The sequence below is a fragment of the Hyperolius riggenbachi genome, chromosome 9, assembly GCF_040937935.1.
Source record: "Hyperolius riggenbachi isolate aHypRig1 chromosome 9, aHypRig1.pri, whole genome shotgun sequence".
NCBI classification, from domain to species: domain Eukaryota; kingdom Metazoa; phylum Chordata; class Amphibia; order Anura; family Hyperoliidae; genus Hyperolius; species Hyperolius riggenbachi.
Genome location: NC_090654.1, coordinates 245067978 through 245081116, shown reverse-complemented (window position 1 = coordinate 245081116; position 13139 = coordinate 245067978). Strand labels below are relative to the sequence as shown.

At 44.0% G+C, this 13139-nt stretch overlaps 1 protein-coding gene across 7 annotated transcripts in view; it reads right to left on the bottom strand.

Moving 5' to 3' along the window:
• Positions 1–13139, bottom strand: part of SYNE2 (spectrin repeat containing nuclear envelope protein 2) — a 573116-nt gene that overhangs the window by 269890 nt on the left and 290087 nt on the right. For all 7 annotated transcript variants that reach the window (XM_068254236.1, XM_068254237.1, XM_068254238.1 and 4 more), the window contains 4 exons: positions 12476–12658; positions 9187–9279; positions 4425–4607; positions 3427–3498 (listed from right to left, as the gene is read on the bottom strand). In XM_068254236.1, the coding sequence (XP_068110337.1) occupies positions 3427–3498; positions 4425–4607; positions 9187–9279; positions 12476–12658 (531 nt within the window). The remainder of the gene's footprint in view (positions 1–3426; positions 3499–4424; positions 4608–9186; positions 9280–12475; positions 12659–13139) is intronic.

The following is a 13139-nucleotide window of genomic DNA, read 5'->3' as shown; positions in this document are numbered from 1 at the left end:
CGGGAATGCGTAAAAATGTACGCAATGCGGCCCGCCGACCTCCGAGGTCGGCAAGCTGCCAGCGGGGGACTGGAGCAGCAGTGAGTGACTACGAGGGCACAGGATGGCTGCATGGGGCTGGTAGAAGCCCCAGGTAAGTGAAACTCATTTTTTTATTTTGCTTGGACCTTCCCTTTCAAGCTATCAAAAACAGACATCAGAGCTGCACAAGTCTTTAGTGTTATATTATTAAAAGGTATATTTCCATTTTAATTTGCCGGCAACTGAGAACTTCCAAAGCTGACAGTGAGGGCCCGTTTCTACTGCAGCCACACGCGTCTGCGAGACGCGTGGCGTTACTTCCGGATCTGCGGTTACGCTGACGAATCCCATGAGCCGTGCCATGCACGGCTCATGGGATTCACACAGATTTGGATGCAAAAGCTGGCCGAATCGCTAGCGCAAGCGATTCGGCCGGCGGCTCCATTACTCCCTATGGCAGAGTTTCCCAGCGCGATTTGCCTGCGGGGAAACTCTGCGGATTCAGCCCGGTTTCCACACACTAGTGGAAACAGGCTCTCAGCCTAAATTCCACTTCTTCGCTACCTTGACAACAGTTTTGAAAGCTATAGACCAGAGGTGGTGAACCTATGGCATACGTGCCAGAGGTGGCACTCTGGGCATTCTCTGTGGGCACACACGCTGCTGGTCGTCACCACCACTAGATTGCAGAGTTGTTTTGTTTTAGTTTTTTAATTACTATTAAACCCTTCTTACCTAACCTCTCATCCAGCTGTAGCCACCTACCTCCTGAGATTCTAAAGAGGTTTAGACAGGGTGGCATTCATATGGGGGAGGAACTGGCTGTCACAGTGGCGTAATTGCCGTATTTCGTATGTGAGGTGATTGAGGCATTTTAAATGTGGGGTGATAGCTAAATTCCATCTATTGTTGTGATTGATGCATTTTAAATGTGGGGTAATTGCTGCATTTCATTTGTAAGGTGATTGATGCATTTTAAATGCAGGGTAATTACTGCATTTCATTTGTGGATGTAATTGCTGGTATTTTTATATATGGTGGTAATTTCTACATTTCATACATGGGGGTTATTCTTGCATTTTAAAAAGTAGAGTGGCCTTTAATGTATACGTTTTTTATCTACTAAAACCTCAGTATTCAGTATAAATTGCTGTGTTAGCAATATGTGATAATAAAGTGGATTTTGGGTTGTAGTTTGGGCACTCGGCCTCTAAAAGGTTCACCATCACTGCTATAGACAGACCTATATATATCCTATATAAATATTGTTTGTAAATTAAAGCATATCATTAATCTACATTGCCCCACATCCGTAGTGTGGTATATTAATTATGAGAAAGAAGGGATTTTTAGGGGCATAAACATAAAAATGATAATGAATTGCTAAGATGGACATCTGGGACCAATGAACAGTAAACAAAAATGAAAAACACCTTGATTTTATTACCATAGTACATAATTAACCAATTATTGATCAAAAAAAATAAACAAAAAAAGAACACAACAGCCATGTAATCAAAAAGAGGCTGCTTTGAGTCTTGCAGTTGATCACATTTGCACAGTAGATTTAAATGAGATAAACTTGTATGAACGAGAGCACACAGAAAAAAAAACATCCATCCAATTGAGAATTGTATAACAATTATCTCCGCTGTAGGGTATGTAAATATTGCTGTCCTAATTAATACAATAATTAAGGCCAAGCATAAATGTAATTGATGTGTTTCGTGAAAAAGATTGCACTTCTTCAGGAGTGTGCTTCAGCCCAGAAGATATATTACAGAGAAAAGGTAATTCAGGTATAATTAACCATAAGCATGTCATCTATGTCAGTGAGATCAATGTGAATCCGTCCGCAACACTAAGTGGATGATGTCCCCATCCTCCAACAGCTTGCTGCTAGTTTGGAGAAATCAGACTGGCATCTGCCGCCATGTAAGTACGAATGGCCAATAATAATCCCATAATTAATTTAAAATGATAACAGTACAGAATGCCCAAAAACTTAAACTTTTGTACATGATAGGTTAGCTGTGCAGAACAAGAGACACTGGTTGATTTACAAAACGTGTGTTATAAATGATCCTTACCAATCTGTTCATCTCAAGATTAATCCCTCCTTATGTGTTCATCTCACAATTTATCTCCGTTTATCCTATCAATTTCTCCATATAGTGGAGTTGAAAAATTAACGCCCATACCCACAATGCGATTTTTCCACATCATTTTTTTTTTTTTGCAACAAACTATTTTTTCCTGGATATCGCCCAACATAACGAAAATCAGTTTAACAATGTTTCATGACACACACCACCTGTAGCGATAATTTTTGAACAACCGCCATGCCGAATTAACTTGCTGAGGATCGTTCTGATCCTGGTTGACTTTCGTGGGATTTACCACAATCATTTAAATGACAGTTTACACGCTCGTTTGTTTACAGCGGCACAAGCGACGTTTGCAGATTCAGCCAGATGGATCGGGGAACGATCGTTCATTGGAGGAGATCTCCGATCCATCTGGCCGCGATCTGCCCGTAGTTACTTAGCTTTCACGTCATGGATCATTGGAGTAAAAGTAACATTCGGTCAGGTACTGCTGTAGAATCAGATTGTTGATGCAGTTGAATCCAAGTGGAACAGTCTCGAAAGAAGCACCGCCGTGCGAAACCGCTGTTAGGTTGCCCATTTTTTTGCCCTGCACCCACCCCCATCTACCTCAGTCATGGTAGGACACAAGTGTTACCAATTTGATGTTACTTTTGCACAAACTGTATGATTGTGGCTTATGCACCTACCATCGTATGCAGCAACCTACTTGCAATTTTCTGCACATCATTTGGATTTGGAATAAATCTGATTCAACTGCAGTGCCTGACCGCATGTTACTTTTACTCCATTGATCCATGGTTTGCATCTGTTATCTATCCCGAGCACACAGGACTTGTAACTGAGGTAACAGTTTGTGATTTGACCTCTCAAAAATCAACCAATACTCCCTCTCCTGCATTATACAGAGACTGTAGTCCTTGTAATGCCTTTTTTTTGTATGCTTCTTGAACAATTTTCACGTCAGATGGACAGGAAATTTCCCGTCTTTGATAAATTTTAAGCATGTTCAAGCTGCTTCTGATCAAGAAAGGGATCAATTTTGAGACCAGTTTTGTACTAAATCGATCCCTTTCTAGTTCGGAAGCAGATAAGACATGCTGGAAATTATCGAAGGACAGAAAATTTCCCTTCAATCTTTGGGGGAAATTGCATGGCGTGTGCCAGGCATTAAGAGGATTCATGAGTTTCATTAGTGAATTAACCCCATTGTTCGTTAATTCAGATGATGAAATTAATTAAGTTCTGACACATCACTAAACCACCAGCCACAATCTAACATCTAAATATGCTTTACCTCTGCAGGCAGTGTGGATTCCTCCACCTCTTCAACCAGCGATGGCAGGCTGAAAGGGTCCATTTTGTTCGCCTAAACATCAGGAAAAAATAGAATATTAGAGCACAGCTCTAACACCGATAGCAATAACAGGGATGTGACAAGGGATCCCTCTGGGGCCCCACTCAAGGCCGGTAAACCCATCACCCTGCTTCATCTCTTGTGCAACTGCCTGGCGATAAGTGGGGCCTGCTGCAGTCCTCATTCAGGCCCCCAGTACTGCAGAGCTGTGAGCGAAGTCTGCAAAGAGGTAACTCACCAGTCCATGCTCCACCAATTAATTGTCCTCCATCTTCAGCATCCCCGTCTCCATGGCTACAGTGGCGTCACTCATCATGTGACCCAAGACACCACTGGAGCCATAGAGACTTGAAGGCAAAAAAGATGAAGGACATTGCATGGCCAGAGGAACGTTACCACTGCACTCCACTTGCCATTCTGTGCATGGGGGTGGGGCAAATCTTGAAGCCCAATACTGGTGGGAAAACCCTGGTTAATGATACAGGGTTGCAACGCCTTTCTCATTTATAACTATTGTTGGTGTTCGAATTCAGCATAGCTGATGAAAAACACCTGACTACCCCAAAACACCTAAGGCCTCTTTTCCACGAACTGTTGATAGGCAGTGAAATGCCTCTCAAACTCTCACAACTGCTCACTGCTGCCTGGTAACTGCTCACTGATAACTGCTTGCCGAACACACAGCTCAACAGTTCTTGGAAAAGAGGCCTAAGTTACATTCTGCTTTCAAAAGGGAAGGGGGAAGTATTAGAATCACATGACTCACAAGCCAGTGAACTCCTCCTGACCCTGTCCACTTGCTTGGTGCTGAACAGCAGCATACGGGAGTATTTGAGTGTTTTGAATTAGGTATGCTGAATTTCAACGCCAACAAAATTTATAACAGTGAGGCCTTTCCCGCAAGTCCCCAAATTCTTGGAAATAGCTGGTCTTATTACCTCGTTACCAATGCCGCCCACGCCTTCAGTTACTGGAGACCAGAGAGTGTCCAGGTCCGGCTCTTGTGGCTCCATCTGCAAATGCATTAGTTGCTGAGTGACAGAGCTCCGCTGCGACAGTAACACAGCTTCCTTCTTCTGATTCAATTCCTCTAGATGATTTCTCAGTTCTTCTGCCCTCTCCTAGGAAATAAAGTGAAGATGAACACACAAAAGGCTTAGTGAAGTCCAAATGCAAAGGATGCGGACATTAACCTGTAGGAGCCTGTCACTAATGACATGTCTGCTTGGCCAAGCTAAATCCATCGTAACATAATACAATGAAGCTATGTGTTGGCCAAGTAGCTATACAGCAATCTACCAGTCCAGGCTTACTCAGGGTACAGAATCTGGCTGGTTACTGCTAGCCGCTGTCATGAACATGCATGTCTGGATTGCCTGAGCATGCGCTTTTATTGTTATGGAGCAGCGAGGTGGCATAGTGGATACCGCTTTCCCCTTGCAGCGTTGGGCTCCCTGTTTCAAACATGGGTGAGGACAATATCTGCATGGAATTTGTATGCAATCCCTGTGTTTATGAGTTTCCTCTGGGCACTCCTGTTTCCTCCCTTATCCCCCTAAAAATACTGGTTAGTGAATTGGCTCCCCCTCAAAAAATATGTCCCGAGACAAGTAGACTATGACTATGCTAGGGATTAGATTGTGAGATCCTGTGAGGGACAGTCAGTGACAGGACTATGTGCTCTATGAAGTGCAGTGGAAAATGTCAATGCTATATAAGCACACAAAGAAAATAATAATGGAAGCAAACAGGGGGAGGAGACAACCCCACCCCTGAATGTCTCAGGGAATATGATAGCTTTTGCATGCCAAAACTCAACCCAGCTCATCGTTTTCACCCAAATACAGAGCAGAGCCTGGAACTTGGAGGATGACCATACAGATATCATATTATACAGTCCATCTGTAAATAACTGAACTGTGCAACTATCATCTGATCTCTGTAAGCAACCTAACAGCCATGCTCTTCAAACTGCTCTTCTTCTAGGTCACTTTCTAACTAGGGCGATGCATGCAAAGCAGGTAACCTGGGCTCCTGCGGCAGCTCAGTGAAACGGGCGCCACAAAGACCACAATGTTAATTGCATCTATAGCGGCACCCAGGGAGTCATTTTGGTGCATGAACATTTTTGATATTGATATTTGATTTGGCACGGACATTGACAAAGAGGGTGTTGGCAATGCAGGTAGTGCGGATTTCAGGGGGAAATTGCGGCAATAACAGTTAGGGTAATACATCAATAGACAGGGCTGTAAAGATCACAAAGGCCCAGGCCTTGGGCAGCAGCAGCCCAAGGGGGCACCTGGATAAGGAGAGGTTTTTGCTACATATGAAAGAGGAGGCTGAAAATGGAAGCAACACTTGAAAAAAGGGAAACTGGTGCTCAAGGGAGCTGTTCATGAAAGAGAGGAGCTGCTGTACATGGATGATACACATGGAAGAGGGGGCTGCACATGGAATGGGAGGGGGCTGCTGTACATGGATGATACACATGGAAGAGAGGGCTGCACATGGAATGGGAGGGGCTGCTGCACATGGAAGAGGGGGCTGCACATGGAATAGGAGGGGCTGCTGCACATGGATAATACACATGGAAGAGAGGGCTGCACATGGAAGAGGGGGCTGCACATGGAATGGGAGGGGCTGCTGCACATGGATAATACACATGGAAGAGAGGGTTGCACATGGAAGAGGGGGCTGCACATGGAATGGGAAGAGGGGAGCTGCTGCACAACAAAGGGGAGACGCAACACAACTTGGCCAACGGGCACAAAAAGTATAAATCCAGCCTTGTTGATAGAGGGAAGGTTCAAGTAAAAATAGGGTTAGGCTTTAGAGTCAAATATTTGTAAATATACAGATACAGTATTCTGCTTTGGTATTACCCATTGCCCAATAGAACATCAGTCATTTTACTGATATTCTACAAGCGCCTATCCACGGCACCCAAATTACTGCAGCACTCTTTACATGTATGCCAAAGCATGGGCTACCTCAGCTAGCAGGGACATTTTTTGCAATGGTAGCTAATGAGAAGCTCTGAATAATCTGCTGGTCGTGAACAGAAGGGAACAGGCACAGTATTTTTCATCTATTTTGTTATAATTATTACTGTATATTGTTTTGACTCTTAGTAGTTAGTGCTTTTGTAGTTTTTTCTTTTATACAAAATTATTTTTAAAAATGTCTTATAATAAGACTCTAAATAATAAATGCAATATATTCGCATCACTGACTTGAGCTCTGTTTTAAAATACTGACTCAAACTATTTACAGGAAGAAAAGTCTAATAAGTCTACTCCAAGCAATAGGTTCTGTTTAACCAATAAATGCAGCAGTAAGGCCTCTTTTCCACGGACAGATGAACTGTGTGCTTAACAAGCAGTTTCCAGGTGCTCAGAGAGTCCATAATTAAGGCCTCCTTTCCACGGACTGTTGAGCTGTGTGCTCAGCAAGCAGTTACCAGACAGCAGTGAGCAGTTACCAGGCAGCAACAAGCAGTTACCAGGTGTCAGTGAGCAGTTACCAGGCCGCAGCGAGCAATTGTGAGAGTCTGAGAAGCATTTCACCGCCTATCAACAGTCCGTGGAAAAGAGGCCTAAAATAGGCCTAAATGAGTGACTTGCCTTTTTACAGACTTCATGCAAACTTGTTGCAACTGGATCAATCAAAGGCAGTTTGCTGCAGCTGTTGGTCCAATTTCAATCTGCATACAAACTGCAACAACATTTGCATCAACTTAGAAAAATTTGCATTTTACTTATCAGCTCTATCGGTAGCTTTTAGGCCTCTTTTCCACGAACTGTTGATAGTCAGTAAAATGCCTCTCAAACTCTCACAACTGCTCACTGCTGCCTGGAAACTGCTTGTTGCTGCCTGGTAACTGTTTGTTGCTGTCTAGTAACTGCTTACTGCTGCCTGGTAACTGCTTGCTAAGCACACAGCTCAACAGTCTGTGGAAAGGAGGCCCTAATTATGGACTCTCTGAGCAGAGTTGGTCAGACATGGGTATTCACTGCCTTGTTCAAACTTTACTCAGCAGTCACAGGTTAACATACAGATGCAATAAAGTCATTATTGATTTTATTGTAGCTGTATGTTTACCTGTTACAGCTGAATAATGAATGGAAAAGTTGGCTATACTGCTGTGGCCTGTTCCTACAGTAAGGAACACGTCCTACTCAGAGCCGGATCATCCACAAAGCAATTCTAGGCAATTGCCTAGGGTCTGGAGAAAGTCTAGGAGCCTGGTGGATGGTAATCCCCACCAAATCTTTTAAAAAAAGCCAGGTGATCATCAGCAGTGGGCAAAACTGCTACCTAGGGCCCTATCATCTTTTTATGATCCTTCAGTGCACATCATTTCCAGAAATGAGTAGGATGGAGGCGCCCAATGTGTGTTCTATGTTAATATTTTAAAATATAAATAAAAAGTATGTAAAAAGAGAGGTAATCGCTTACCTCCTCTCCAGTTCAACTGGAAAAAAAGTTTTTATTCAGAAAGCAATCTGACAACGCGTTTCACGGGTCATGGCCAGCTTCCTCAGATCAATACAAAATGCCTTGATAGCATAGGGGATAGAGTGTAGGTGCCTCTAAATTATCATAATAAATAATTTCCAGAAGACTGCAGTCCTGTAGGTCTGTACTGCAGGGAATAACTAATAAAAGGAACCTGAAGTGAGTCCTATGGAAGCTGACATTTATTTCATTTTAAATAATACAAGTTGCCTGGCAGTCCTGCTGATCTCTCTGGTCAGTAGGGTCTAATGCTGGGCACCCACAATGTTAATTTCCCGGCCGACAGACGGGTAATCTGACAGAAAGTTGCATCGTGTGTACATGTCCAAACTGCTCCCGATAGATAACAGGATCAATTTTTTTCCATGATAACTGCAGAAAATCGATCCCGTTATTGAACAGGAGGATTGCACATTGGACATAACGAAAATAATCGTCAGATTCCCGCCAATCGTAAAGGAAACTGCATCGTGTGTATTCAGCATTAATCGCACACCTGAAACCAGCATGCAGCTAATCTTTTCAGATTTGTCATAGATATCTGTTCTGCTTGTTTAGGGTCTAGAGGCAGAGGATCAGCAGGACAGCATTATTTAAAGTGTACCCAAGAGGACATGTGACATGATGAGATAAACATGTGTATGTACAGTGCAAAACATATTAATAACCAGGCTGTTTTACTTGTTTTATTTTGCAACCAGAAAAAGTACATTTTTAGGCATGAAAGTGGCTGTTTCTTGTTTTGTCTGCGCTGGACGCTCTTGCCCATGTGAATGTGTACGAGGATGCGCCGTGCAGGTGCAGTGGACCGCCGACTGATCAGTCAGCAGAATCAAAACTAAGCGACGTCACAGAGGATCGTTGAGGACCAGCGCAGGCACAGGACAGCTGCAGGGGGCTGATAGAAGCCCCAGGTAAGTGAAACTCTCTATTTCCTACGGTTTAGGTTCCCTTGAAGTAATTTAGCTTGGCAGCTGTGTGCCTACACAGGTCTAGGAAGGCATCTGTGTCTGGGGCGGGGCTTTATAAAAAAGTGCACAGTCTAATCTTCCAAGCAGGGTGGGTCTCTCTCACAGCACTACAGTTAGTGCTACTTTATATCTCTTCACACAGGGAAAGTCTGCAGCTTCCACACAAGCACACACAGGTGATATTAACACAAATATCTCAGCTACTCACCCTTACTTCAGGGTTTTCATAGGCAACATTCTTGGAGAGGTATTTTAGCTTTTCTTGCTCTTGCTCCAGCTCTGCCATTTCACTAACGATCGGCTGTAACAATACAAAACGCTGGATTAGGGCTGACAAGTCTTACAAGTGGTTTATGATTAACAGAGATCCTGGATAAAAGATTATTATTGCTGTGTATTAATGTAACACTAACATCTTCTGCAGCATTATACACAATGATGTCACTAACCGTCCCTCAGAGGAACTCACACGTAAAGGGCAGGGCCCACCAGAAATCCCAAAACACAATCGCTAAGCACTTTTTGTAGCGATTTTAACTGCGTTTTCCAGAGTGATTTCTGGTAATTTTAAGCACTTTTAAAGATAATGCTTGTGATTTCGCTAGCATTAAAGGCATAGCTCCTAACTGTCCCTCTTTTGGTGGGACAGTCCATCTTTGGGAACCCAATGCCTCTGTCCCTCCTTCCTCATTTGTCCCTCTTTCAGGACTTTGTCCCTCTTTCTAAATATGTAATTATCTTCTGAAAAATGTGTTTAATTGGCTCTAAACTGTATTCCCATAAATTGATATATTTCTCATTTTCAAATGTTAATATGAAGGAAAATGAACCAGGATAGAAAGGACCAGTGTGGTTTGAATTATAAAACAACATGGTTTTCTTATAAAATCTTGATGGTATGCGTGACTAGGGGTGTACTGGGGGGCGTGATCAGGGGTGTGGCAGGGCGTGGCTTAAGTGTCCCTCTTTGTAATCTCAAAAAGTTACGTTAAAGGGAGTCTGAAGCCAAATGTAAAATGATGATACTCATCTGAGGAGAGGGAAGGCTCCGGGTCCTATACGGCCTTTCCGTCCTTCTCCTGGACTCGTCATTCCTGTGCTGGCTCCGCTGTTGGCAGTCTCCAACGAATTTGGTCAGAGACTGCCCTTTCCCCGAAGCTTTAGAAGTCTTCGGAAGCCGGAGCGCTCCTGAAGACGGGCCGCTCTGTACTGCACATGCGCGAGCACGCTGTCTCCAGAGCACTCAGGCTCCCGAAGACTTTCAAAGCCTCCGCGGTGGGATATTTGAACAGGGGAGCCAGCGCTGGAATGTGGGGACCATGAGAGGAACAGGAAGGCTCTATAGGACTCAAAGCCTTGCATCTCCTTAGGTAAGTATCTGGGTTTATTTTTAATATTGGCTTCAGATTTACGTAAAAATCACCAAAATTCGTCCTGGAAAACGCTGAAAAATTGCTGCAAAATAGTTTTGTACAGCTATTAAAAAGCAATTTTATTTCTTATACTTCGTATTGGCGCGCAATTGCTCCAAAATTGCCTTTGATACATCAAAAAAGTATATATTATAATGGTGCAGAGTGCGCCCACCCACTCGACTTTCCAAATACTGGTTACTTGTTTTAAGCGTATTTCCACACAGTTCAGAGTCTTCGCTATCATAAATCCACAGATCAGTCTATTAATATATATGTAGACAGCGCTCCTCTTCTTACATCTCAACCTGCAGGATTAAAAGCTGGACATAGTGCATTACTGTTAAACTTAACACACTGACACCCCAGTGCTTTATAGTGCTCCACACGTGCTCCACATGTGCTCCACACTTAGTGCAACGATCCACACGGCCCCTACAGAAATGCAGGCTCACCAGATGTAATCCACCTCGTTTTTCAGGTGGGTCTCTCACATGAATCAATAAGCCAACGAACTAGCCGCTTCAGATCTCCAAAAGAGTTTAATCCAGATTCCTCTTAAAATCACAATAAAAACAACAAGGCCAACATAGCGTAAAACCATAAAACAATAGCTGCCAATGCCCTGCGCTAAGGTGCACTCACGTCATAAGGATGAATAATGCGCATATCAGGCCTCACATAAGCCTTGCGGTGTCACCTCCAGTGCGGTTTCGGCGTCCCGTCTCCGCTATGGCGCTTCCTCTCGTGTATAGGTTGTAGCCGGCTCGCGTTCCCCAACCTGCTCCCAGTGACGTCAGGCGCTCCAAGCTCCGCCTTACGCGTTTCGTCCGTCAAGGACTCATCAGAGGCTCTGATGAGTCCTTGACGGACGAAACGCATAAGGCGGAGCTTGGAGCGCCTGACGTCACTGGGAGCAGGTTGGGGAACGCGAGCCGGCTACAACCTATACACGAGAGGAAGCGCCATAGCGGAGACGGGACGCCGAAACCGCATTGGAGGTGACACCGCAAGGCTTATGTGAGGCCTGATATGCGCATTATTCATCCTTATGACGTGAGTGCACCTTAGCGCAGGGCATTGGCAGCTATTGTTTTATGGTTTTACGCTATGTTGGCCTTGTTGTTTTTATTGTGATTTTAAGAGGAATCTGGATTAAACTCTTTTGGAGATCTGAAGCTGCTAGTTCGTTGGCTTATTGATTCATGTGAGAGACCCACCTGAAAAACGAGGTGGATTACATCTGGTGAGCCTGCATTTCTGTAGGGGCCGTGTGGATCGTTGCACTAAGTGTGGAGCACTATAAAGCACTGGGGTGTCAGTGTGTTAAGTTTAACAGTAATGCACTATGTCCAGGTTTTAATCCTGCAGGGTGAGATGTAAGAAGAGGAGCGCTGTCTACATATATATTCATTCATCAAAAAAGTATAGAGGGCAAAAATGTTGGTTACGATCAGTGTTCAAATTTGGGAGATTGAATTTGGAAACCCGAATTCTCCTGCACACCGCACCTCAGTACCCAAAGCAGCGGACTGGATCATGGGGAGTTCGCTTACTTGTGGTTTACATCACACTTCATGTGACTCCAGTGGCTCCTCCTTCCAGCTTGAAGCTTCGTAGTCATGTGACACATGGTCTGAGCCAGTGGCGGACAAAGTCAACAATGGGCCCTTGTGCAGAATAAATGAAGTGGGCCCCATGTGAGTGGGCGTGGTCATAACAGATCATGGTTGGATCCAAACGATTCCGATAACATAAAAGTCCATGAAGCTAGGTCACATTCTGTAGGTACTGTATTAATGTAGCACACATTTTAAACTTGTTTCTGACTGGGGTTCAAGTTATTATCACTGTTTCTATTGAGTTACAGAGAGGAATACATGGAAAAAAGCCTAGAGGATAATCAGGCCCTAACTGGTGCAATTGCATGGGCCCTAGAGGACATGGGGCCCCTGTGCGGCTGCACGGCCTGCACGAGCCTATGTCCGCCTCTGGTCTGAGCCACAAGTAAGTGAACTGTCACTGGTATCAGAAAGGATGAGATCCAGTTCTGCATAGAGATGCTTATATACATCAACATCATACCTCTAGAAGCTCACTCTGCTCCTTGGTGACTCTTTCCAGCATTTCAGCCTCTCTCAGGAGTCTCCCCATTCTCCGGAACACACCCAGAGACTGAACACCGGAGGCAAATACTGCAAGGCTTGGTCCATAGGCTTGTATTTCTGCAATAGTCCCTCTAATGGAGTCTATGTTCTCCAATATCACCTGAAATGGATAGAAGACATAATAAGTGGAGTCAGGGCCAGTTCTTGCATGAAACAGAGTGAATCACATGCTTCAGGGAGGCTGCAATTAGAAGGCGGGAAGTTGGCAAATATACACTGAATGACGCAGAGCAGAGGCTGCCTGCAGGGTCCATAGAAATATATCTGTCTGCTCTCTCACCATTGTTCTAATGACTGCATGTGCACAGCCAGATAAGGTATTAGACACAAGTTGAAGATGTATTTGACTGTCCCTAGACTCTCTACTCAGCTCTCAGGAGACACATTACTTTGATAGGTATCTGAATGAACTGTTTGATTATGAGAGGCTAGGCTGTTTCAATATAGGACACTAAGCAAACCACAGTGAAAGGCAATATGTGTTATACTGTCTGCACAGTACTCGTAAGGATGGAGGCGTCCAAGTGTAGAAAGATATATAAACTTCTAATAGTTAAAATAAGAATGAGATGAGACGCCCC